At 51.3% G+C, this 24,096-nt stretch overlaps 10 protein-coding genes across 10 annotated transcripts; 5 read left to right on the top strand and 5 right to left on the bottom strand.

Moving 5' to 3' along the window:
* Positions 1-485: 485 nt before the first annotated feature.
* Positions 486-1,111, bottom strand: ALTATR162_LOCUS8532 (uncharacterized protein; the record flags this gene model as incomplete). Its single annotated transcript, XM_043316162.1, has 2 exons — positions 486-833; positions 887-1,111. 2 exons carry the CDS (start codon positions 1,109-1,111, stop codon positions 486-488), a joined length of 573 nt encoding a protein of 190 aa, XP_043172097.1.
* A 398-nt stretch (positions 1,112-1,509) lies between these two features.
* ALTATR162_LOCUS8531 (uncharacterized protein) lies at positions 1,510-3,713 on the top strand (the record flags this gene model as incomplete). Its single annotated transcript, XM_043316161.1, has 5 exons — positions 1,510-1,557; positions 1,640-1,880; positions 2,049-2,239; positions 2,291-2,402; positions 2,449-3,713. 5 exons carry the CDS (start codon positions 1,510-1,512, stop codon positions 3,711-3,713), a joined length of 1,857 nt encoding a protein of 618 aa, XP_043172096.1.
* Positions 3,714-4,413: 700 nt separating this feature from the next.
* On the top strand, positions 4,414-8,845 carry ALTATR162_LOCUS8530 (uncharacterized protein; the record flags this gene model as incomplete). The annotated part of the gene is made up of 3 exons (XM_043316160.1): positions 4,414-6,953; positions 7,004-7,893; positions 7,947-8,845. The coding sequence occupies 3 exons, from the start codon at positions 4,414-4,416 to the stop codon at positions 8,843-8,845; spliced, it is 4,329 nt and encodes a 1,442-aa protein (XP_043172095.1).
* Positions 8,846-10,857: 2,012 nt separating this feature from the next.
* On the top strand, positions 10,858-11,461 carry ALTATR162_LOCUS8529 (uncharacterized protein; the record flags this gene model as incomplete). The annotated part of the gene is made up of 2 exons (XM_043316159.1): positions 10,858-11,120; positions 11,185-11,461. The coding sequence occupies 2 exons, from the start codon at positions 10,858-10,860 to the stop codon at positions 11,459-11,461; spliced, it is 540 nt and encodes a 179-aa protein (XP_043172094.1).
* A 277-nt stretch (positions 11,462-11,738) lies between these two features.
* Positions 11,739-12,410, bottom strand: ALTATR162_LOCUS8528 (uncharacterized protein; the record flags this gene model as incomplete). Its single annotated transcript, XM_043316158.1, has 2 exons — positions 11,739-12,175; positions 12,233-12,410. 2 exons carry the CDS (start codon positions 12,408-12,410, stop codon positions 11,739-11,741), a joined length of 615 nt encoding a protein of 204 aa, XP_043172093.1.
* A 248-nt stretch (positions 12,411-12,658) lies between these two features.
* Positions 12,659-14,292, bottom strand: ALTATR162_LOCUS8527 (uncharacterized protein; the record flags this gene model as incomplete). The annotated part of the gene is made up of 3 exons (XM_043316157.1): positions 12,659-12,953; positions 13,002-14,064; positions 14,112-14,292. The coding sequence occupies 3 exons, from the start codon at positions 14,290-14,292 to the stop codon at positions 12,659-12,661; spliced, it is 1,539 nt and encodes a 512-aa protein (XP_043172092.1).
* Positions 14,293-14,830: 538 nt separating this feature from the next.
* ALTATR162_LOCUS8526 (uncharacterized protein) lies at positions 14,831-15,254 on the top strand (the record flags this gene model as incomplete). Its single annotated transcript, XM_043316156.1, has 2 exons — positions 14,831-15,082; positions 15,150-15,254. The coding sequence occupies 2 exons, from the start codon at positions 14,831-14,833 to the stop codon at positions 15,252-15,254; spliced, it is 357 nt and encodes a 118-aa protein (XP_043172091.1).
* A 207-nt stretch (positions 15,255-15,461) lies between these two features.
* ALTATR162_LOCUS8525 (uncharacterized protein) lies at positions 15,462-16,411 on the bottom strand (the record flags this gene model as incomplete). The annotated part of the gene is made up of 2 exons (XM_043316155.1): positions 15,462-16,320; positions 16,377-16,411. The coding sequence occupies 2 exons, from the start codon at positions 16,409-16,411 to the stop codon at positions 15,462-15,464; spliced, it is 894 nt and encodes a 297-aa protein (XP_043172090.1).
* Positions 16,412-17,273: 862 nt separating this feature from the next.
* On the top strand, positions 17,274-19,161 carry ALTATR162_LOCUS8524 (uncharacterized protein; the record flags this gene model as incomplete). Its single annotated transcript, XM_043316154.1, has 2 exons — positions 17,274-18,084; positions 18,140-19,161. The coding sequence occupies 2 exons, from the start codon at positions 17,274-17,276 to the stop codon at positions 19,159-19,161; spliced, it is 1,833 nt and encodes a 610-aa protein (XP_043172089.1).
* Positions 19,162-19,534: 373 nt separating this feature from the next.
* Positions 19,535-23,983, bottom strand: ALTATR162_LOCUS8523 (uncharacterized protein; the record flags this gene model as incomplete). The annotated part of the gene is made up of 5 exons (XM_043316153.1): positions 19,535-20,199; positions 20,965-21,455; positions 22,562-22,738; positions 22,811-23,676; positions 23,726-23,983. The coding sequence occupies 5 exons, from the start codon at positions 23,981-23,983 to the stop codon at positions 19,535-19,537; spliced, it is 2,457 nt and encodes an 818-aa protein (XP_043172088.1).
* Positions 23,984-24,096: the final 113 nt, after the last annotated feature.

Genomic DNA, 24,096 nt, shown 5'->3' with positions numbered 1-24,096 from the left:
TTGGTAGTAATATTTTGGAAGGTGCTACGGAGAAGGTGCAGGTTGAGAAAAGATGGCTCCTTCCTATTACGTGAACATTGTTGGGTCACTTAGAAGATCACACCTTCTTCGTCCATTGCATTTCGAAAACCTAGTTTGACTGTATCGACCAAAATGTTCTCCTCTCGTCTGTTGCTTTTTCTACAAGCTTGTCTCTCTAAGATGTTTGCCTACCACCACAGACCCGAGACGTATCCGCCATGTTTTACATTCAGACGCTAGCAAATGGTAATACAGTGCATACCTTCAGGATCAAATGTAACATAGCTTTGATTAGTCACATGGATGGTGCTAAGCACGGTTCAACCCCATCTGGCATTTCATCTGGCCAATCTTATCGATGGTGCATTCTCCCGTTCCTTTGAGTGGTGGCTTTTGTTATCCTTCCCTCTTAGGATTGGACTTTTAACTCCCGGAATTGTTCCCCCCTGGTCATTCATACCGGCTCAACCCATCTTCGCGTTGGAGAAATCCATCTCAGGATGCTGCTTCTTGAACTGCTCCAAGATATCCGCCTTCTTCTGCTCGTCGCTTGTTGGCTTCCCTTGTTCCTTTTGCCTCTGATCGAACATCATCTTCTCCACCATACCACGTGTCTCGCCATCGAGGTCGCCTAGTTTGCTGTTCTCGGGCTGGATCTTGGAGGTGTCGATCTTTGGCGCAGTGGTGACTACGTGTGCCCACCACTCCATCTGGTTCACTTTATCGAGGTGAATGGAGATCTCCTTCTGAGATCCGACGGAGGTCAGTGTCCAGGTGGAGTCGTCGACACGGATGGCATGAGGCAGCTCGCCCTGGAGAACGCGTTAGCGCAAGACATGGCTAGACAGCGTAGGAAGCAACAAACGTCGATGAAAGGCTCCTGGCCCTTGATGCCAGCCTTGAGCTTATTCCGGCCGATGTCGATGATCAAGTCTTTTCCCTTGTACTTGCCATCAATGGTGATTGTGATGTCGAGGTCTTTGATGGTCTGGTCCCATTTGTAGGGCAGCGCGGCCTGTTCGGCCTGCTCCTTTGCGCGCGCCTCGGCATCGGCCTTCTTCTGTTCCTCAGGGGGTGGTGAGCCGGACATGGTGAATTGTTTGGTGGTGTTGACAAAAGTTTCAGTGTTTGGGAGGGGGAACGTGGGCGGGACACGATGACGCTCCTCCGCCGATCCATCGTTCGCAGCAGGACCGACGCAAGCGCAAGCTCCACCATGCGCCCTGCTTCACTCACCCTACCCCGGTCCACTCTAATAACGGACATCCTCCTCGGGCCTTGAGATCTACGGGCTAACCTCACTTCTATTGATAACGCGACGTCTCCTATCCTTCCAACCGCGTCGTAATGCTGCCATAGGAACGCCGGAGCTATCCATTGCGACACATAGCCAGGACACCCGCAACCAACGGTAACACCAACGGCAACCCACAGCCAGCGGCCCGACCGGGCAGCGACCTGTCTGAGCGACAGTATCCCTAGCAACTCATGGCAAGCTCCTTTGAGAAGAGTGTCAAGGGTGGCACCAAGATCAAGGTAGCTATGCGCCTTCCCAGCATCCTCCGTTCACGTCATTGAGATCCGTTGCGCCATTACAGTAAACTAACTTGTCCTATAGCTTGCGGCACCCAAATCGAAATATGTCGAACACATCCTCGTCGCGACGCATGCTGGCGAAGCTGGTGTCGCTGAGATCTTCCGCGCCCTTACCAATCGATTGCGCGACTCGACATGGACCATCGTATTCAAGAGCTTGATCATCGTACATCTTATGATAAGAGAGGGTGAACCCGAGGTTACGCTCAAGTTTCTCGCGCAAAATCCACACAGAAAGTTGGCCATCAACCATTTTACAGAGGGTACGTCTTGAGATTCTATGCTGGCGCCGGGTATTCAGGGTGATGTGGCTATAACGCGGACACGAATTGGGCAGCAACAATGTCGCCCAATGCCCTGTGACTTGCGGGCGGATGTGGCTTGGTTTGCGATTGAAGGCGTATACAAGGCGCTAACATTGCGGGCAATAGTACAGACCCAAGGACATAACATCCGGACCTACTCCGAATACCTGCTACGCCGAGCGATCGAATATGGCGCCACCAAAGTCGACTACGTGCGCGGCGGCGAGGGGCGTCTTAAGCGGCTCACTGTAGAAAAAGGCCTTCTTCGCGAGGCAGAGAGTGTGCAGGATCAGATACGATCATTGCTCAAGTGTCAGGTATGTGAAGCCACGTGCAATAACGTCTCTTGCTGGTTTGACTCTGTATAGCCATTCGACGATGAACCGGAAAATGAGATTACCATGACAGAGTTCCGACTGCTCACAATGGATTTATTGGTGCTCTTCCATGTTATGAACGAGGGCACCATCAACATTCTCGGTGAGTCAAGCATATGTACTTGGGTTGCAGTGTACTAATTTGACAGAGCACTATTTCGAACTATCAAAGCCAGACGCAACGCGTGCCCTGGCAGTCTATCGCACATTCGTCAAGCAGACTGAAGCCGTCGTTCAGTACCTCAGTCTTGCAAGAGCGCACGAGCACTCGACAAGACTGGAGATTCCCAAGATCAAGCACGCTCCTACCAGTCTGGCGGCGTCATTAGAAGAATATCTAAACGACAAGGACTTCGAGATCAACCGACGGCAGTACATCGCCGAGAAGGAAGCAAAGAGGAATGGGGGCAAGCCTACGAATGGCGCTAGCAAACCCGTGGATTCAAAGCCTGCAGCTGCACCATCGAATACCACCAGCAGTCAACAGCCAGCGGCACCGGCAAAACCCTCTTCTAGCGCACCTTTGATTGATCTCTTTGCCTCACTCGAGGACAACCAACAGACTATGGCCACGCAGCCCATGATGCAGCAGTACCCTCAACAAACAGGCTTCCAAGTTCCACAACAGACTGCGAACATGGGTTTCCCTCAACAGCAGCAGCAACCTTTTCCGATGCAGAATGGGCAGAGCACCAACCCGTTTCAGATGCAACAGCAACCACAGGCGCCACAGATGCAGGCACCTCAAATCCAACAACAGTTTACAGGTGCAGGCTTCGGAGGCTATTCACCTCAGCCTTTCGGCGTGCAAAACACCATGCCATCGATACCACAAAATGGTATGCCTGATTACTCACAACAGCAGCAAATGCAGATTCCCACAATTGCCGAACCTCTGCAGCCACAACAAACATCAACAAATCCATTCCGACAGTCAATGTTGCCTAGTACCGAACCCAGGATGCTCACTAGCCCTACCAGCACAGGTTCGCTCAACCGTTCTTCCACAAATCCGTTTGCAAAACACAATACTGGATTTTCACCACAGTCGCAATCTCCTGTCAATTCTCCGCCTTATTCCATGTCACCCATCCAAGAGTCACCGTTTGCACCGATGCAGCAGCAACAGCAGCAGCCCATCCAGCCGTTACAACCAACGCCTACTGGCACGAACCCATTCGCACGGCAGCCTTCGCCGCAAAGTGCCGCACCTCCACAGGGTGGCCTAACAGTGAATGCAACGGGCAGTACCAACCCCTTCCGACAGAGCGCTTTCGTCAACCAGCAAACAGGTCAGGGCTGGCAAAATGCAGGTAGTCAGGGAACAATGGGGGGAATGAACTTGGATCAAGTACCTACCACAAGCGTCTTCCCACGACCGGGACAGCAGCAGCAACAGAATTTCCTTGGCTAGGATCGAAAGAGATGGTGAGACGGTGATAAGCTTCGTGTCTGCAAGAAGTTCAAAGGGTAATTCCCGTGACACTCCTGAAGCTGTTATTTTTTATTATGGATGGCGTTTTATTACCGCTAGCCGCTGTAGTTATTACGTACTCGGCTGGACATAATCGTGCCGCACTGCGCAAGGCTAGGTGTTTGTACACCGTTCTCTACAAAGGAGCGTCGGGAGCCCGCTCAACGTCGGGTGCTTGGAGGGCAGATTGGGCTGTTTTGTGATAGATCATGTATCGACGATCTCGTAGTTCGTTGGGGAGCTGGGCGGATTCTGGGAAGGAGTCCCTCGCTAATGCAATATATAATTACTGTCGCACTTAGCGTGCCGTGCTGCTGATGTTTTGTGAATGTCAAGAATTGACTGTACCTCCAGTCGCACATCTACCTCAAAAGTCGCGGTGGGTGGGTACAGCGGGTGACACAAGCCACGTGCCGACGCGTTGCCGTAGATTTAGCGCGACTGCAACCACCTTGACCCCATCAGACTTCACAGTCAGACCAACAGTTCGCCACAACAACCTCCCTCACTCCAAACTGCTTGATATATACTGCAGCATGACCACGGTTGCTGGTATCTCTATTTCCGACTCTCATGATAGTATTGGTACCCCTGGGAGTTGCCTACTAGCGCTTACAAGCCCGCGTTTGCATTTTTAACAATGAGACCGAACGGGTCTCTCGATGCTCCCATCGTTCTGGACGATGATGAAACGCCTGGCCATGTACCTGCAACCACGGTACGGAGGCGGAATCGCCAGACACTTGAACAAGATGGCATTGAAGAGGTGCCCAAAGAACAGCAAGCTGCAGCTGCATGGAAACTAGCTGCCGCAAGGAGACAGGCGAAACAAAGAAGCACAAGGAACCTGAGTAATGACGTGTCTGAGCAATATGGCAATGCAAGAGACAGCAATCTTGCAAAACAAGCGAGGGAACGGACGTCGTCTGCAAAGTCTGTTGATATCGTTGGCCTTGTGATCAATGAAGCCGAAGCGGCAGCATCAGGACAAACAACACAACGAGGGGCAAATGCCGGAGATAGACAGCCTACAGTTAACGCAGCACGGCCTTCTATACCACAACATGATACACATCACGAAGCCGTACTTCCCCAGCGAGCCAAGCCCCCCGAGCCCACCCAACTAGCGAGTCTGGAGTCTGCCGATGCCATGGACTCTTCAGCAAGCCCGGCCTGTCGCCCACCCTACCTGCCTCCATCGATAATTGCAAGAAGGCTGGAACTAGGTGTGGACCTTCCCGATTTTCTGAAGCCTTATTCCTGGCCATCGGAAGTACCGACAGCAACGACAGACTCAAGCGCCAAGGCACATGCAGTGCCGGAACGCAATAATCATCTCAATTCACCCGAATATCGTACAACGTCAGTCCTCGCAACCTCGAATAAGCCTACTGCGCCAGTTTTGAGCCATGCTGTACCTCCACCCATACAGCCAATCAGGGATGTTGCCGGCAATCACCGAGAACGGACCACTCCCAGTCGCGTAAACACAGCTTTTGAGCGCGACGACGCAGGAGTAGACAGCAACGACAACAATATGGCAATCCCGTTGCCTACGAAAGCGCAAAGACCGAACGTTCCACCAATTCCAAGACTGCCACGGACCAAGAAAGCCATCAAGTCGGTACCGCTAAAATCGAGGAATAATGGATTCTCAAAATCAGGTCTCCCCGTCAGACCGCCGCATCAGCTCCCAGGTAACGAGCAGGATGTGCCAAGTGTTTTCCCGGAGCGTCTCGACGCAGGCTTGAGTAACATAAAATCCGTGTCGCCCGTGATTATGCATCGTAGCCAAAGCAAGGATCCATCAGTTGACACCAACAACATCGCCAGTATCAAATCTTTTCAGGCTGAGAAGCCTGAAGAATGCGATACAACGCCAAATCAGCCGACGCTACCACATCACCAGGAGGTAGGAGAAGCTGTCCCGGAACGCGCTGTTAGCACTACGGCTCTACTGTCTCGTCCCGCAACCCCTACTGTACAGCACTCAGTTCGGACATCAGTAGAACATACTCAAGCCTTGGAACTGCCACGACCATTAACAGACACTACGGCGGCCGAAATCGAAATGGTGCAGAATAATGGAGTACAACCTGAAAACCCTGGATTGCCTGATGGGTACAATGGTGGTCAAGCAAGTACGGTTCTTTCATTACAGGCGGACGTGCTCATCACTACTCGTTCAGCTATAGAAGAGTGTTTGAAACATCATATCGCGAAACGACATGAATCACATGCATATCTGGTCTGGGCTAAGATGTGGCGTCAAAGGACTTTTCAAGAGCGGGAGCTGCGTGCTCGAGGCCGTAAGCAAAAGCGTCCATCACACTCTACTTTGCCGGAGAGATATGTACAAGAGACTTCCCCTTTCAAGAACATGTCTCCGATACAGGTGCCCTTCGACCGGAGCGTCAGCACCAAACGCATGCTAGATATGACCCAGGAAGTATTCGTTAAGGCCAAGCCAAAAGACGTAGTTATCAAATCAGGCTTGGCTGCGCTTACAACGAAATACAAGAGTGATGCGCCTATGATCCCTCCTTTCAAAGAGTATGTTAGTTTAAGGAACAACATACTTGCCGACAATGAGTCGAAGTTACTCGCAACACCCTACTTCCAAGACGAAGATTATTCTGGTCGCGAAGTTTTGCTGGATACGCTTCCATATATCTACGAGATGATACATGATGAGAACGGCCCACTAGACTTTCGCAAGGAACAGTGTCGGTTCTACAAAGACGCCATCGAAGCGTTCCTGTCTGAGACAGGCATCTCATGGAATGTCATTTTGTATTGGCTGCTAGCACCAGAACGAAACATCATTCGAATCAACGATTCTATGCCTGGCAGTAGACAATTCGAAGCATATCTGCTCGAGCGATCACGATATCATGTTGAGGAGTTCGAGCGAGATGGAGAACCAAAGAAAAATATTTTGTTCAACCGAAATGACAAGAAATGGCGAGAGTTCCTTCCCCAGCTCAAAGAGCCTAGTACAAGTGCTCTGAGGCTTGCAGCAACGGCTTGTGAAGCGGTTCTCCAACAGTGCGAGTTTAGCATTTGGTACCTTGCTCAACAATCGGAAGCTGTCCAAAATCACGTAGCGAAGAAGACTGCGCGTGGACAAGCTACCAAGCAATTTACATATAGGGAGATCATGTGTAGGGTTTGCCATCAGTACGTTCCATTGTGCGATCCTGAGGATGCAACACTAACGTTCTTGACAGACACAACTGTCTTCTTCATGGTGAGGTTAGACAAGCACCCGAGGACTCCTGGAAGACAGACTCCGAGGATGAAGATCGCGCCACACAAGCGACTGATGATACCAGTCGTCGAGGGTCTGAAACCAAAAGGACTCCGCGCCGTATATCGACTTATGGTGGAGACGACACGGAGGACGAACACGAACCTGAGGGTCCCTTGCCTGCACACTTCGATGACGATTCCGATATTGAGAAGGTCATCAATTACAAGTTGCCTGCAAATCCAGATGCCTTCGATACTTGTCCTGATTCAGAGATGATCACTTCTAAAGGTGCGAAACCGCCACCCGGTAAATTCAATACCAACTGGTGGTTACAGCAAGATATGACGCAGCACTGGGAGAAGCGGAAGCCGTTTTTCCCGTGCAAACATGAAGGCACTTGCGAGAATGCAAAATGCCGGTGCTTCAGGGAAGGCATCAATTGTGAGAAGACATGCAAATGTTCGCAGTCATGCAACAGACGCTTCCCTGGTTGCAGTTGCGCAACAGGACCAGGAAAACGCCCCTGCCTTACCGTCTCATGCCTCTGCGTCAAATTCAACCGAGAGTGCGATGCGGATCTTTGTGGCTCTTGTGGATCATCCGAAGTTCTCGATCCGGTGAACCGGTACAATGACGTCGTGGTCGAACGCAATTGTTGCAATGTTGCAATTCAGAGAGGTGTTCCTCGGAAGACATTGCTCGGTCACTCCGAAGTGCACGGCTTTGGACTATATATGGGCGAAGACATCAAGAGCGGCGAGTATATTGGCGAATATACTGGTGAAGCCATCTCTATCAAGGAAGGGGATCGCCGAGTGACAATATACGACTACCAGAAGACCATGTACCTGTTTCGGTTGAACTCCAGTAAGTCTCCAGGTTGCATTAACGGGACCCAGATTGCTAACACCAGCATGTAGAGCAAGAAGTCGATGCCACATACATGGGTAACAAACTGCGCTTCATCAACAATGCTGACGATAAGTATACGAACTGCGGTCCCAAGAACCTGCTTTGTAACACAGTTTTTCGCATTGCTCTTTTCGCCACTAGGGACATGAAAGCAGGCACAGAGCTGTACTTTAATTACAACTATCCCAAGGAGAAGACGGCGCAGTTCAAGCAGCCGAATGCGAAGATCGTCGCAGTCAAACAAACGAAACCGAAGACAAAGAAAAGAGAGTCACTTACCAGTAGTCAGCCCATCGAGGACCGCTCACGTATCCTCGCCGCCACAGCAAAAGCCAGAGCAGCGAAAGCAGCCAAGCGAGCAGCAGCACAAGCTATGTTGGAAGCTGGAGATGTGCAGACTGCTACGAGAAGGCGTTCTGGAACACTCAAAGCTCGAAAGGCAGCTACCAGCGAGCCTGGCGTTAAGAGAGTCAGGAAGCCCACACGTAAAGCGCTCAGTAGGAATGAGTCCACAAACACAGATACAGACACTGGCGTGGATGCGCAAGCAGAAGCAAGCGACCCCGAAATCCCTCTCGTCACCGAGTCGCAGAGTACTCAGACTAGCCAGTATATCCAGGACACTGACGAGGAAGGCGACGAGTACATCTTGCCAAATACGCATGAGGATGAGGAAGAAGAGGTGGTTGCTGAGCCAGTCTCCAACAACGATGATACGGTTGTCCCAGACGCAGGCAGATCGACGAGATCTCGTCGTGGGCCTGGTAGACCACGGAAGAGGGGATCAGATGTGGTGCCGGTGGTTGCAGTGAAGAGCAAGAAGACGAAGGCGAAGATGGGTGGTGCACGACCGGGTGCTGGTAGGAAGAGAAAGCGACCTATCATTGCTAATAGCGATGATGAGTGAGAACTCTATGCCCGTGATTGGAGAATGTACGAAGATGAAAGAGTGGACGTGGTTTGGAAATGCGGGTTCATTTTTTATTTTTTTTCGTGGCTGCGCTGTTGATAATACCCCATATTACACTAATCGAAGCCAGTCTTGCAATTGGAGGGCCACTTGTTCTGGTGAGGCTACAAATTATGATGTAGCAAGTGCACTGCACGTTCGCGCATCATACGAAATTACATCAACTTTCAACAATTACTACTCCTTGCCGTTGCTTGAGCAGCACCAGTATCACGACATGAAATTTGGTGGACTCCTTCGCTTTCGCAACGTAAAAGCTGCGTCATACGAAACTACCTACTAAACACCGGTCTTAGAGCCTCCAGACCAATTGTCGTACCAACATCTCGGGACACGACCCGTGGAAGCGTTGAACCAGACCATCTACCTACGATAGAGTTACCGCACGTATCTCCGGTCTGCGCAGCACGGAGAAAGGATATAAAGTTGGGCACCTGAGACTATTGAACGCTTAGGTAGCGAGAGGGGGGTAGGGCGGGGGGTGGCATCCGCGCGTGCTTTGTTCGGATGATAACCTCAGCGTCGGCAAGGAGTTGTCGACAATCTTAACGCTGCGTACCTGTGCATGCGCAATTGTTGAGATGGTATATACAGAATGGGCATCTCAAATTGCATGCATCTACTGGCTTGCACACATCGCGTGCGGTTCTTCCGATAGCGGGATCGATGCACGAGATGTACCCGGCCGAACATTAAGGTTTAGAGTGGGGATGGGAAAGTTACTAGTGAGATGGTGAAGATGGATGGAACAGGAACGCGTGAAAACTGAGGTGTCACGGAATTGATGCATCTTGTTGGACCTGAAGACAAAGATAGACTTGGTAAGAACGTGAGTTTATCTCTCATCTGACTCGGCCTAATCTGAATAGTCGGGTAAAGACGATCGATGGATGAGCATCACGTGGGGATTCCATCCGACCTGGGAAGGTTAGCAGCTCGCCCCTGTTCTCGGTCCTTACTACAACCTGATCCCGAATCTCAACCGATATCGTCATAATCAATCATCTGTCCCACAGCTACCAAAAATTCCGCTTCAACAGACAGAATGCTTTTTACCCATTAGCCCCGATGCTCGTCCCAAGCCAAACTTCTCGAAAAAATACCCGCGACGCGCCAAGGCAGCTCAAAACCAAACCCACCTGCTACATTTAGCCTCTTAGCTCCGCATTTAGCTCCACCCACTTGCTTACTAGCCACACACACAAAGCGACGGCTTGGTCTCGGCCAATCCTCGTGCCCACGCCGCAATGTTAAGCTGCGTGTGATGGGCAGTTCGGCGCGTGTTCCTTTTCGCGCCTGGGATGCTGTAGGGAGGAACGAAGCCTCTAATTCTACTCTGAAGTAATTCGATAGTGTCAAAGACAAAGAAGTAACAACAGACAAAGGGGACGTTCAATCTCCGGCGTCGCGCATGCCGCAGCGAGGTCGGGATCCACCCGTCTGATTGGATACTGATGTCATATGCGCATGGAGCGTGCACGACTTTCACATGCCAAAGACGATGAGTGTCGTGCGCTGCTGCAACACGGACAACGGCCCCACTGTCTGAATGGGCGCAAATGATGGCGCGCTTCACTTACCCTTCAGCTTGCGTAACAAAGCTTGGAAACGTGGGAACCCGCTACAAACCTCACCTTGTCATTCTTAGGCGTCTAGACTTTTCTTCGTCACTTGCTGTTTGAAACATTCGGAAAAATTAACGCGACGGATTTGTTGTTGGAAATTGAAAAGTTGGTTCTGACATTACTGCCGGTATCCGCAAACACGCATGCAGCTGGATCTGTTCATCATTCATCCAGCCTTACTCCTCAGTCTCACCTGACGTATTCCAACTCCGCTTTCCAACACCACGTCCACCCACCATCTGGGCACGCTACTAGCACATCACCACATCCACTCTCGATCAAACTCTCGGTCTTCCTCCACACTCTTCACATCTTCTCGGCGAAATGGATTGCATAGAGGCCATGGGTGCGCGACGAGCCATGTCGCTCATGTTCACCGTACCAGAGCGCTTCATAGGCTTCGCCCATATGGATCAGAAGACCTTCTTCGAACTCTCAGACTGGATCCTGGCAAATGTCGCATCGCAAATCACTCCCGATATAAGTGTGGAAGAGTCGCTATTTGTGTTCTTGGATATCGTAGCGCAAGGGAACAGCTTCAGTACTGTGGCGTATGGGTGGGATCATGACTTGGAGCTCACACAAGGGTATGTCGTTGAACCAAAGCTGCTTGCATTGAATTGGAGTGGGGACTGACTGTCGCGTGTGTAGCATATTCCTAAACGTTCTCAACGCCCTCACAATCCTACGCGAGAGCAGGGAAATCGCCGATACATGTCCGCCCTTCACCCAAACCCGTAAGCGATGGGAAGTCGCCCGTAAATGGAACCAGAAGCGATCTCGTATGAACTCCGGTGGCGGCGTTGTCCGGATAGGTTACGACGAAATGTGCCGAGATGGTCTCGAAGTTGACCAAGAGTGTCTGAAAGAAGCCCTCATGGCGCTGAACAACTTCATCCATGAGAACGCAGACCACGATGAATCATGATTGCGCGCACAATGCTGCCATTTCCTTTGTTTCTCCGCATTTATTCCGGTGTTGTTTTGGTGTTCTGGTAACGACTTGGGTAACGCATTGCACCTGTTGGAAGGATTGAGCTTGGTGTTGACACGATCTTCTTTTCGTTCTCGTTTCGTTTGTTCGTAGGTACATATGTACACTCTTTTGCAGATCAAATTAGATCTCCGCTGGCCGTTCGATGCTATGCGATTCGCCTCCTTCAAATATGGCGTGGATGTATCGTGACGTCTTCCATATTGGCTGCTCAAGCCAGAGCCACAGCTTCCACCGTACCTTTGCCCAGCACACTCAGTCTCCCCCTCTTGATCCCGAGTGCATCTTCAATCCTCGCATCGGGTTCTCCCTTGGCCTGTCTCATCATCGCCAGCGTTATGACACCAGCATCCACATATGTTCTTCCCTGGAAACCCCTCCTACCTACGTCTCGCAACTCATCTTCTGCCTGATCCGCTATCCGTTGTCTGGCTTCTAACACCCGTAGCACGGGGTTGTTGCGCGGATCGGGAAACGCGGACTGTGGTGGCGATTGCATCATGGTATCGGAAGGGAGGTTTGGCGAAGTATTGCGACGAGGATCAAACTGCGATTGAGATGAAGGCGAGAAGTGAGGATTCGGTTGAACAGCACCCAGACTGCTCAGTCGAGATGCAAAGGCAGGATCGCGCGCATCTTGTAAAACAGCTAATGGCCGATGTTAGCACTGCACCTCTAATTCCCTAGCCTTGCGATAACACATACCTTCAGTCTTCTCTCCAGTAGCCTGCACCTCAGGATGCACAGTCGGTCCTCTCACAGGGTCCTGCGCAGGCACGGAAGGTGCGGGAGCCCGTGTTGTAGTATTCGTAGAAGCCCTAGCGGGGTATTTACGTGCAGCGGAGCCAGCAGCCTTTGCGCCCTTGGAAGCTGAGGAGCCCATTATCTTTGTTGGGAATACGTCAAGTGTGGGGTTGTTGCAGGATTGTTGAGATGCGTGGTGATAACGGGGGGAGATAACATGCACGTATGGGACTTTGTAAAGCTCGGGCCAACTCGATGATGTAGCGGACATCTCCCGCGTCATGAAGGGGTTTACTATATTGGGCGATGCTTGCGAAGTGTTCAACGAATCGTAAATTCATTTTAAGATTATCGTGGCATGATAGTCTCAGCAACGGCATTTCAGACCTATAGGAGCTTTTCGTCTGCGCGGTAGTGCCCCGCCACCAAGAAAGCCAGCTCCAACGCCTGCTTCTCGTTCAATCTGGGATCGCAGTATGTGGTGTAGTTCAGACTTAGATCCTCATCCACTAGCCCTTCACTTCCACCAGTGCACTCTGTGACTGCATCACCTGTGAGTTCTAGGTGCATACCACCAAGGAAGGACCCGTGTTCCTTGTGGATCTTGAGTGCCGATGAGAGCTCAGAGAAGATGCTGTTGAAAGAGCGGGTCTTGATGCCCGTAGGTGTGCTGCGCGTGTTGCTATTAAGATATTAGCAGGTAATACCTTGCATGCTAAAGACGACTTACCCGTGCATAGGGTCGCACTGCCAGACTACAACGTGTCCGCTGCTCTTGACAGCTTCGATGTGCGCGCCGAGCATCGACTCAACCTTGTCCGCACCATAGCGCGTGATCAACGTAATCTTGCCGATCTCCTTGTTTGGATTGACAATGTCAAGTAGCTCCACCAGCTCATCGTTCTTCATGGAAGGTCCAACCTTGATACCAATAGGGTTCTCAATACCACGGAAGTACTCAACATGACCTCCATCGATCTGGCGAGTACGGTCTCCAATCCAGATGAAATGAGCAGAAGTGTTGTACCAGCCCTTGTTGTCGTTGGATGGCTGCGAAGGCTTGTAACCAGCTGGGTGCTTGAGTCTCCTCGTCAGGCTCTGCTCGTACTCTAGAACGAGGCCTTCGTGGCTAGTGAAAAGGTCTACTGTTTGTAGCTGACCAGAGGTGTCTGCACCAATAGTCTTCATGAAACGCAATGAGTCGGAGATGCTGTGTACGATCTTCGAGTACTTTGACTGCAGCTCTTCATCCCGAACATGACCAAGTTCCCAGTCCAGAGGGTTGTGCAAATCAGCGATGCCACTTGCCAGCTGTCCGCGAATGTAGTTCAGTGTCGTTGCGGAGTGGAAGTAGGCGCTGACTAGCCTCTCGGGGTCAACTCTTCGGGAGTCAGGATCATATCCATTCAAGATGTCGCCACGGAAGCTAGGAACCTCTTTCCCATTCAACATCTCAGTCGGGCTTGATCTTGGCTTGGCGTACTGTCCGGCTATACGACCAATGCGAATGACAGGCTTGTTTGAGCCCCAAATCAAAACTAAACTCATCTGCAGGAGGAGCTTGATCTTTGCATCGATTGGGTTGTCTGCGCAGTAAGAGAACAGCTCAGCGCAGTCGCCTCCTTGCAGCAGGAACGACTTTCCCAGTGCAGCATCGCGGAGATTGGCCTTGAGTCTGGCGATTTCTGTTGGTGTGACGATTGGCGGAAGACTTGATAGCTTGGTCAAGGCAGAAGAGACTGCAGCTTGGTCTTCGTACGTGACAACTTGCTTTATGGGTTTTGACCTCCAAGCTGAAATTGTTAGTACGGTAACTCTAACATCCACGACTCTTTCTTACAAGCTGGCGACCATTCCTCAGATGCACTGACCGTCTCAGCTTCTTGCTTCGGCCTTTCCGGCAGTTGTGTTGAGTTTGCGCTCATTGTGGATTGAGATGGCTGTGATTGTGGTTGGCCACTCGCTGCTGCCATGAACTGAGAGACGTAGTCGGTCAATTTTGCGTGCCCTTCGGTGTCCATAGTGTGATGCTTTCTCAGGTGATACACAGTTTTGGTGACTAAGTTATGGTTGTCTAGGCGCGACACAGAAGACTAGTTTTGAGTCACTTGTTAATATGGCAACTCGGCAAGGGTTCGCCTGCATAGAGGCGTGAATAAAGACATGAAGCACATGACTCAAGGAACAAAATCTGCAACGAAAAGCGGACTGCGCGCGCAATACATAATGACGTAACGCAGCCAACTTACCTCGAAGATGCTAGTAGGTGTTCAGCGACTATGAAATCGCTCTTGTGTTGGTTCTCCTATGGTAAGATTATGTTCTGTGTTTGGGGTGTGTGCCCAAAAGTACAAGATGGATAAATCCAGAAAATCAACCAATAGCGGCCACTCTCTTTTCCAATTGGTTACATTTCCATAATTGCTAGCTACCCCACATCCCTCAACTCTCCGATCCACAATCGTCATTCCAGCTTCTATCGACTGTGCAAGCTCTCCACATCACCACCTATTACCTTACACTCCCCAAGCCCACACCGCATTGCTCTGAACATCCACAATGGCAGAGCCTCAACCTTCCGCCGTTCAGGAAGGCGCTGCCGACCCTCACGCGCCCACTAGCACAGCCGAAGACCGCAAAGCCGCCGCCGCCCTCTCTACTCTCGACGCTCCTCAAGAGGGAGAGAACGGATCGAAGAAAGAAGTCGATGGCAAGGCACTAGACAAAGCGATGAAGGGGCTAAGTGTCAAAGATAAGAAGGAAGGCGAGAAGAAGAATGTCAAGATTGAGGCGGCGGACGTCAATCTGCTGGTACGTTGGTGCTGTGAAATGAGAATGGTGAGGGTATTAGGGACTGGAATCTAACTAAATGATCTAGGTCTCTGAACTCGAAGTTACGAAGCCAAAGGCGACAGAGTTGTTGCGTGCGCATGATGGCAATGCGGTCAAAGCAATGAATGCGTTTGTTATGTCGGCCCCTTGAACGACATATAGGATGAACGAGGCAGGATTATACACCTAAGTGCCAACAACGCTCTAATACGTCTACGGGGCAAGTGCTGCTGCTACTGATATAGGTCACAAACGTGGTACGCATCTCTCAGAGAGATCAGACGGTATACTGGGTCTGGGCCATAAGAGAATCCTCAACCGCCACTCTCATGTCGCAGAAGACGATCGGGCAATGGCGTTATCTTAGCTTGTCTTCACCGATCACTCGCACAAGATCGACCGCGAACTCCCGGCCCTCTTCCAATAGCTGTACGAAATCCTTGTCATTCTTGAAAAGAGAGATCTGGCATCCAACATATTCCGTCACCAACATTCGAAGCTCGTCAACTGTTCCATCGTTTTTCCTATTCTCACAATGATCGTATGCATATCTGACAAGCTCGACTACATCGACCAAGCGTCGATGGAATGGCGTAAAGTCCAGCAGGTTCCCGCGCAGCTTGTGTAGAGCAAGACGTTTCAGAGGGTCTATGAAGCGCTTACACGCGAACGTGTATAACCGGGCATGTGCTAGGAAGACTGGTGCGAAATTCTGCTCAGGTGCTGTGTTCGGCTGGTGTTTGAAGCCCTTTTGCATACAAACATTTGGCTCGGCATCGCTCAGGTAAATCCGATCCATGAGTCTAGATTCTAAAGTCACTGGTGGCAACGTCGGCGATCCGAAATGCTGCTGCTGTCGTCTGAGCATGGTTTGTGGAGGTTGTACTTGTGACGCAGCGTTTCTGGCTCTTATTGACATGTGTGACGGCCGTAGTACCTTGCCCTTCTCGCTCTTTCCAGCTTCGACATCGGCTACTTTATCCTCCAGTACCCATGACGGCGAAGTATAGTCGTTGCGGTATGTATACTCGACAAAGCGCACAAAGTCTACGGGCTCGATGTCACTCAAATCGGCACTACCCGTTTGAGACTCTAACATGCCATTGTTGATGAGCGCGTTGAGCTGTGACGATACGGCTGCGACGGCGCCAGAGTGTACTGTGAACTCCTGCTGTTGATTGCCAACGCGGAACGTAAAGAGCTTCGACAGGATCAAGCTGTCCATACACTGTCAGCCTATGGTGACACTACGTTCGGAGAATCGGTTACATACCCTTCAAAGGAAGACCCATTAGTAGTGCTGGCCATGTTGTCTTGTGCTGCTATTATCTATTTTGTACTCATCACACATATATAGCTGCTAACTCGACGCCTGTGCCTCAATGCGGGGTGGGGTCGGCGTACAACGCATATTGCAGATTTGACCGGAATTCATTGTAACACAACATTATTCCACATGTTCTCGGCGTGACAACCATACACATCACAAGATGATGTGCCTGTAATGCATTGTGCTGCGACCACCATCACTGCGCTTGCAGAGAGGCGTCCAGACATCAACACACACAGCTGGGCTCTATCCTAAATATCCCTATCATGCATCCTTTTTCTGCCAGCTGTATTGCATCACACCAAAAAAAAGGTCGAACACCCAGTTCCTCGTCGGGACATGAAGCCTAGAAGCCCAAGCGAGCTTTAGGGCAGCTGCAACCGCGTCCCCTCTGCCGTTGCTTTTCCCTTCTCAAAACAGGGTTCTACCACGCTGCGTCATCCGTGATCCTAGCAAGATGATCGCGCGGGATGTTGCGCAAGGGTTTCCATGCTTACCGTCGATATTTTCGACGAATCGCGTCGTGCAGTCCGCGACTATGTGCACCGCGTACGTCACCGATCCGTGGATATGGTAGACGCTCCATACCTCACTACTCGTCGTTCAAGTCGACATAACGGAAGCCAGATACACTAACGGCCGTTTACTAACTATCCATCTATCCTGTTTCTTTGCTGGCGCTACTAGCGCATACAAGTCGTCAACACGGCGCCTCAAATTCCCTCTCGTCGCGCTCTCGCTGGCATTGCGCTTATATCTGTGCTGTCGGCTGTTGAGAAACAGCGCAAGAAGCAAGGCAGAGACAAAGAAGACCAGCACGATTTTAACGCATCCGAAGATATGTCTGGTGAATTACAAACAATACCTGCGCGCCATGGCGTTGCGACTTTTGTACCGAGAGGTCGTACGATCAAGGTTATCAACACGTACGGGAAGCAGGTAGTCAGTATGTGGGCGTTCACTTTGGGTCCACCACCTGAGGAGGGAGACGATGAGGAGGGTGAAGGAAAGGAACTGGATGACGAACAAGTCAAGAAAGAGGCAGAGCAGATGAAGAAGGCTGTGGAGGAAGAGGGGGAGAAAGGTGGAGAGGTGACGAAAGACAACGATGAGAAGAAGGACGATAAAGAGGAGTCGAAAGAACCAGAGAAGGACGCAGAGGATGATTATAAGGAACAGAAGAAGGATGCGGGTAGCAGTGGCAAGGAAACACAATCTACCGAAGAGGAGGCAGAGAGCCCCAAAGAAGAAGCTGCTGAAGACCCGCCTGAGCAAGCTCCCGATACACCCGATAATGAGAAGACAACCGAAAGCACGGCATCGTCATCCAAGCAGCCCAACAAGCGCACTTGGGCATCTTATCTCCCTTCGATCCCATACCGCAACAAGGGTGGAGCGAACAAGCAGGAGGCAGAGCAGAAGCCCAGTCCTGAGCAAGAGAAGAAACAGAACGAGGAGAATACCAAGAAGTGGTCGTCATACTTACCAACTGGAAAGAGCTTCTCCAGTTATGTGCCGAATGTCGAAGTACCAGATAAAAGCGCAGTTGTGAGCGCGTTCAAGTCGAGCCATTACCGCGATCCGAACAAAAGCTATGCGGAACAGCTATACGACTTTTCGAAGACGCCTGTAGGTGCTGGAACAATTGCTGGTAAGTCGCTCATGTTATATTGTGTAGTTTGCGAGAGTGTACTGACTTTATGTAGCGGCAACGGGTTCAGGTTACGCATCCTCAGCCTACGCTGTCTACTCCGCATACGCCTCGACGCATCCCTCGAACTCTTCACAACCGCCAATGGAGTATCTGTCCCTTCCCCACACTCGCGCTGCTTCGCACAAACTCGTACCGGAAGTCGATGATGAGCTCTTGACCAATTTGCGCAATCCGATTGTCACCCTCATCGAAGACACATCGCCCGGTGCACACGATACACTGACGGCGGCATGCGACGCGAACCAGTACGCTTCACTGGGTGTTGACAAGCCAGCAGAACATGGTAGCTGCGCCGAGAACCTCGTCCTCGCACTTAAGGAGATCAACGAGACGGCAGGACTGAAGGGTCCGAAAGCAGTTGGTGCAGACATCTCAGTCAACATTGCACCTACGCCTCTTCACCTCTTCATGAATGCGCCCCTACAATCTGAAGGTACTAACCAAAGCGACGGTGCAGGCACAAAGGGCGTAACACTAAGGGTTGATGAGCCCAAGGGCAAGAAGCGTTGCTACGTCCGATTCCGCGCTGAACGAGATGTAGTTATAGTGTTCAGCGCATGCCCCATGGATGTGGGCAAGCAAAATGGCGGACGATGCATGGCAGCCAACTTCATGGTCGAAGACGTGCAAGAGGGCGAGGACCTGGCATCATCCGTCGCATCTGGCAAGGCGAAGAAAGCGCCAAAGAAGTTAGGCCAGAAGGACAAGGCGGATGACAAGAAAACAGAATCCAAGGAAGCAGTTGAGAAAGACAAAAAAGAAGATACAGCAGGGAACAAGGAAGCACCCAAGAAGCCCGAGCTGAAGAAAACAGAGTCGACAAAACAAGCACCCAAGAAAGTGGAGGATCCAGCAGACAAGAAACCGGCGGCTGCTCAGCAGAAATCATTGGAACCACAGAAGGAGGAGAAGCCAAGCGGCTCGACGACGTCTGAAGAGCCAAAGGCAAAGAAGAAGCCTAAGAAGCTCCAGGTGCGCAGCCAAGGTGCTTCGACGTCCACACAGTCCTCATGAGACTAGCTGGAGTGGGTGGTGTGTTTGAATCGCTTGGATTGCTTAAAACTATGGGCTTGGAACATGTATAGCACATTTAGTTAATTGCGGTACTGGATTTTATAGGAAAGTAATGTTTACCCCCATGTCATAACTTCAAGTGTATCCTTTTGCATAATGCGCTTTGCGGTAGTGATGTCCAGAGCATTTCAAAGCTCATTGAGACTATGTAGCCGATTACAGGTAAACATTTTTTTTGGGGCAACAAGAAAAACAACATATTGAGAGTTCTGATACACTTGGGGGAACGAGGGTACGCTATATATCAACCACCTGTCCCTCCCATTTACCCTCCCGCACCATTCCCCCCCCCCCTTTACGACTTCTTGCCTTTTCAAGCTGTAGCCTTGGCCTCCCTCCCCTTGACATAAACAGTCTGCATTCTCTTCACCGGCACCGCCGTAGGCACCGCAGCATCCTCCCTCTTCCCCCATGAGATATACGTCGGCGGCGACGGCTTCGGCCACGTGATACTCTGCCAGGGAAACTCCAACCCAATACTATTCTGTGGCTGTGGCTGTGGCTCTGCTTCCGCGTCCCTCTCAGCTACGACGGGGGCAGCAGTGGGTTCAGGCGCAGCGTTAGCGACGCGCTTTTCCTTTTTACCCCAGATGACGGTGTAGGTAGGTGGATTGATGCCGACGCTGTTTGGTTGTGTTGGCTGTGAGGGGGGAGGGAAGTCATCATCGTCGTCGTCCTCCTCAGGAAGCTCAGGCGATGAGGTAGGTGCAGCATCATCTTCTTGGCGCTTCTTGCCCCAGATGACGGTTACGGTGGGTGGGTTGAGACCGATGCTGTTTGCTTGGGTTGGTTGCGAGGGAGGCGGAAAGTCGTCTTCTGGGTCTTCTGGGAAAGGTTCCTCAGGAAATGGGTCTTCTGGGTCGGTGGGGTAGGGTTCTTCTCCATCTTCAGGAAGGGGTTCTTCGGGAGTAGAGGTAGGCTCGGGTTCGTCGTAGTCCCAGCTGACACTGTAATTAGGCGGGCCTACGGTGATCTCGGCTGGTGGCGTGGAAGTAGAAGTTGGAACAGGGGTAGATGTTATGATTGCCTTCGAGGAGGACGGGGTGGGACTGGCCGTCGGCGTAGGAGTGGGAGCAGGAGTCGGAGTAGGGGTAGGGGTAGACGTAGGCTTAGGCATTGTTGTAGCCTTCGTGGAAGACTTGGAAGTGGACTTCGAAGTAGACTTAGATGTCGACTTTGACGTACTCTTTGAAGTACTTTTCTTTGTAGTCGTCGTGGTCTTCTTGGTCGAAGTCGTCTTGGTCTTCTTGGTAGTCGTAGAAGTAGGCTTTGCCTCCCTTCTGTTCAGATCCCAGCTCACGCTAAATTTAGGGGGCGAAAGACTCATAAAAGCGCTCTTAGTTGTTGAAGGCACTGGCGCTGGGGAAGGGGTTGGCTTGGCAGTTGATGATGGCTTTGGGGTTGAAGTTGGCTTCGCAGTAGACTTGAGGGTGGATTTTGAGCTGGACTTCGTCGGCTTCGGTGGCCAGGGGTTCCATGGAGGGTAGGGCTTCTTGGTGGACGAAACCTTACCGGAAGAAGCAGACTTGGTAGAAGAAGACACCGGAGACTTGGAGCTAGTGGTGGGGGCTGTGCTACCGATGCTTGAGTTGGACCAAACGGGAGGCAATGATGTGATGGTAGGATACTGAGGGGTCGGCTTCGGTGTTGGTGTTGGTTCTGGTGTAGGGGTCGGTTCTGGCTTAGGCGTTGATGAGGTGCCTGGGCCATCTCCATCCCAAGTAATACTAAAGGACGGCTTACCAATGCTAAATTGGTCGCTCGGCTTAGGTGGGGGGTATGCAGGCTCCTCAGGCTCCTCCGGCTCAGGAGTCGGTGCGGGACCGTCAGTCTCCCAGCTTACCCAGAAGGATGGCTTGCCGATACTGAACTGATCCGTTGGCGTAGATGGGGGAGGATAGTCGGGTTCTTCAGGGGCCGGCGTGGGCGCTGGTCCACTAGTCTCCCAGCTGATCCAGCCAGATGGCGTACCGATACTGAATTGATCCGTCGGTGTGGCGGGAGGTGGATATTCAGGTTCTTCGGGAGCATCTGTAGGAGCTGGTCCAGTGGTTTCCCAACTGATCCATCCCGATGGCGTTCCAAGACTAATCTCATCGGTTGGCTTAGGCGGGAAGACGGGCTCCTGTGGCTCTTCGGTGGGTTCCGGGTTGGCAGTGTCCCAAGAGACGCTCTGCTTGGGTGGTAGAACGCCTAACTGGCGATTGTGTAAATTCGCAGGTGCTGCACGAACACTGAAAGAGATTTAGTAGAAATCTATCGTTGTTGATGCCATCACCAACCTGATGGCAAGGCCAAGCAGCGCCAGCACGCTGTTCCGTGCAAGAGCCATGTTCCAAAAGTAGTATCTTACGCAAATCTAAATGGTAAGTTATGAGCGACCTTCAGCATTCACCGCGACTGTGCGGCAAAGTTATAGACTTTGTTCGGTACGCCATCCGAGTCGAACTGAATGCTTAGGCGACGATACTGTCTGTAAATGAAAGATACGAGCCTGGACACAATCGTGCCGTACAGGACATCGGTTGCACGTGTGCGATACTACGGGCATTGCATTAGCGATGGTTTACAGTTGTGAATCCGGGCTCTAGGTCGTGCTTTCGATCTCGCAGCGCAATATATCCTGATAGCCGTCGGGTACAGCAGTGGCATGACCTAAAAAGGCCTAAATATAGGCATCTTTCGTACTCTATAGAGATTTGATTTGGCGAAACGTGGGGACTGTCGGCAGAATTAAAGTGCATGTTGTTTGGCTATATTGCTGGCTATTTGATGTGATCGTGACATGCATGGGGACAACCGAGAAGTCTGGGGTCGCCAATGCAATGCCCTTGCATATTCATATGAGCCGGTTCCAGCTCTGAGTCGCTTAACACTCCGACAACCTTATCTCCTTACCGTACAGGCCCGGTCTAGAGGCGGAATTGCTTGGCACTTTCTTGCTCGTACTGACAAAGGCAGGGTCAGGATAACAATGCTCGCATTCGGAAAGGGGAAGACTATTAGCGACTTGATGCAGGGCATCTCTCGGTCCATCTACGCTCCAGATGCTCTATCTTTAGACAAGACAGAAAGAGATCTGTAAAACGTCGTTCTGATAACGTCCTTGGCAGCCGGTCTGCCAGTGTGGTCATAAACTTGATGAAGCACGCGATAGTTTACGTGCCGGGAGCCGGGGTGATTCATGGTAGAGGATTGCTTGGGTGCTGAGGAACGACCTTGAACAGGCAGGTACTATTGTTCTCGGCCTATGCAATGTGCTTCGGATCCTCGTATGCTATGCGTCGCATACGTACAGTACGCAGCGTGAGGAATTCACCCATCCGATGGAGGATCTAACAACTTATCTAGAGGCCATTTGCGTATTGCTCTTATGCTGAATGGAGCGATGTGGCCCGCTTCAAACATCTCGAGACCAGCCCATCCTATCATTGCAGCATTGTCGGTGCAGAACTTGGGCGGCGGGAAATGCAATTCAACATCCGGGTAGCCATGAGCACAAAGAGTCTTTGCGAGTCTTAAAACATGTTAGTTGGCTCAGTTTTAACTGGTCGATGACCCTACATGTCGCAACCGTGGATGAACTTACATGTGTCGCAGAAATAAGTTGGCGGCCACACCACCAGCCATAACAACCGCGGGTGCAGTTACAACGTCCTGCTGAGTTTGCAAGCCTAAAACCACCCGCGAAGCAACGTGTTCAAACGCTGCACGCATAGTCTCACGTGCTAGATCCATCCGTTCTTCGATGCTGACGTCGGCCGACGCCCGCTCAACTTTATTGAATTTCCTTGTCACTGGATCCATACCAAGTCGAACGATGCGCTCAACCATTGTGGTAATGCCAGAAAAGCTTAACTCAAGACTGTTGATTTTGACTCCTCCGCCTGCTTTCGTCAATGGTCGGTTCAGTGCCCAGCCCCATTTGGTTGCACTTTTCCGCATCGCGTCTTCATGGTTAATCGGAACCTCATACCAGCTATATTGATACCCATGGGTTTCTAGGTAGGTCTTGGCAGAATACACAGGTAGCTTCGAAACGTATGGAGACGAGTCACGAGATGTTGGCCGTGTCCGTGACGAATGTGGTAACGCGAATGCTTCGAGGAGCGCTCCATACATTGTGCTTTTTGATGTCTGCAGTATCTCTGCGGGCAGTACTACGCGTGCAATTTTGTCCAAGCATTCTCCGATAGCAATGTCATTTGTAGAGCCCAGAACGCGATGGTCTGTCAAGGACGCTGAGTGTATGAGCAAAGTATGGCCTCCAGACGCAAGAACCGAGAGAAACGGGAATTTGGGGGTGACTTCTGTTGACGCCGGATCGTGAAAGACCGGTTCGGCAGGCGAATCTCGACTCTCGTGGTCTTTTGGCTCGGTGTAGGCTTCGAGGGCGCTGACCATGCGTGGCGTGAGCGCATGAGCCTGCATGTGATGTACTCCAACTAGAGGTTTCTAACATAATCATTAGTAGCAAGTATTTAGATAGAAGCTAGTGCAGTACCTGCCATGCTACAGCGAGTCCCTTGGCCGTATCAAGACCAGTAAAGAGGTTACTGCGCATGCCTGGCCCGCGTGTGACGGACACGAAATCGGGCAGCCTTCTCGTGGCGAGGTCTACTGCGCTCATCGGTATCTTGTCTGTCTCTGAAGGAAGCTGTCCATCTCGCATCGGAAGAGAGCGAATGGCTTCATTCACGAGAATAGCAAGACTCTCCTGGTGAGACACCAGCGATACCAGTGGATGCACGCCTTGATACATGGCATTGTCCGACGTCACTTTCTTGTGAAAATGTAGTTGCGCCGTTGGCCGACCACATTGTGTTCCTTTTTCAATTATGGCTACGGATGTATCGTCGCAAGACGTCTCGATGG

The sequence above is a fragment of the Alternaria atra genome, assembly GCF_907166805.1.
Source record: "Alternaria atra isolate CS162 genome assembly, contig: 29, whole genome shotgun sequence".
NCBI lineage: Eukaryota > Fungi > Ascomycota > Dothideomycetes > Pleosporales > Pleosporaceae > Alternaria > Alternaria atra.
The sequence above is the reverse complement of the archived record's forward strand: the minus strand, read 5'-3'. Positions and strand labels throughout refer to the sequence as shown.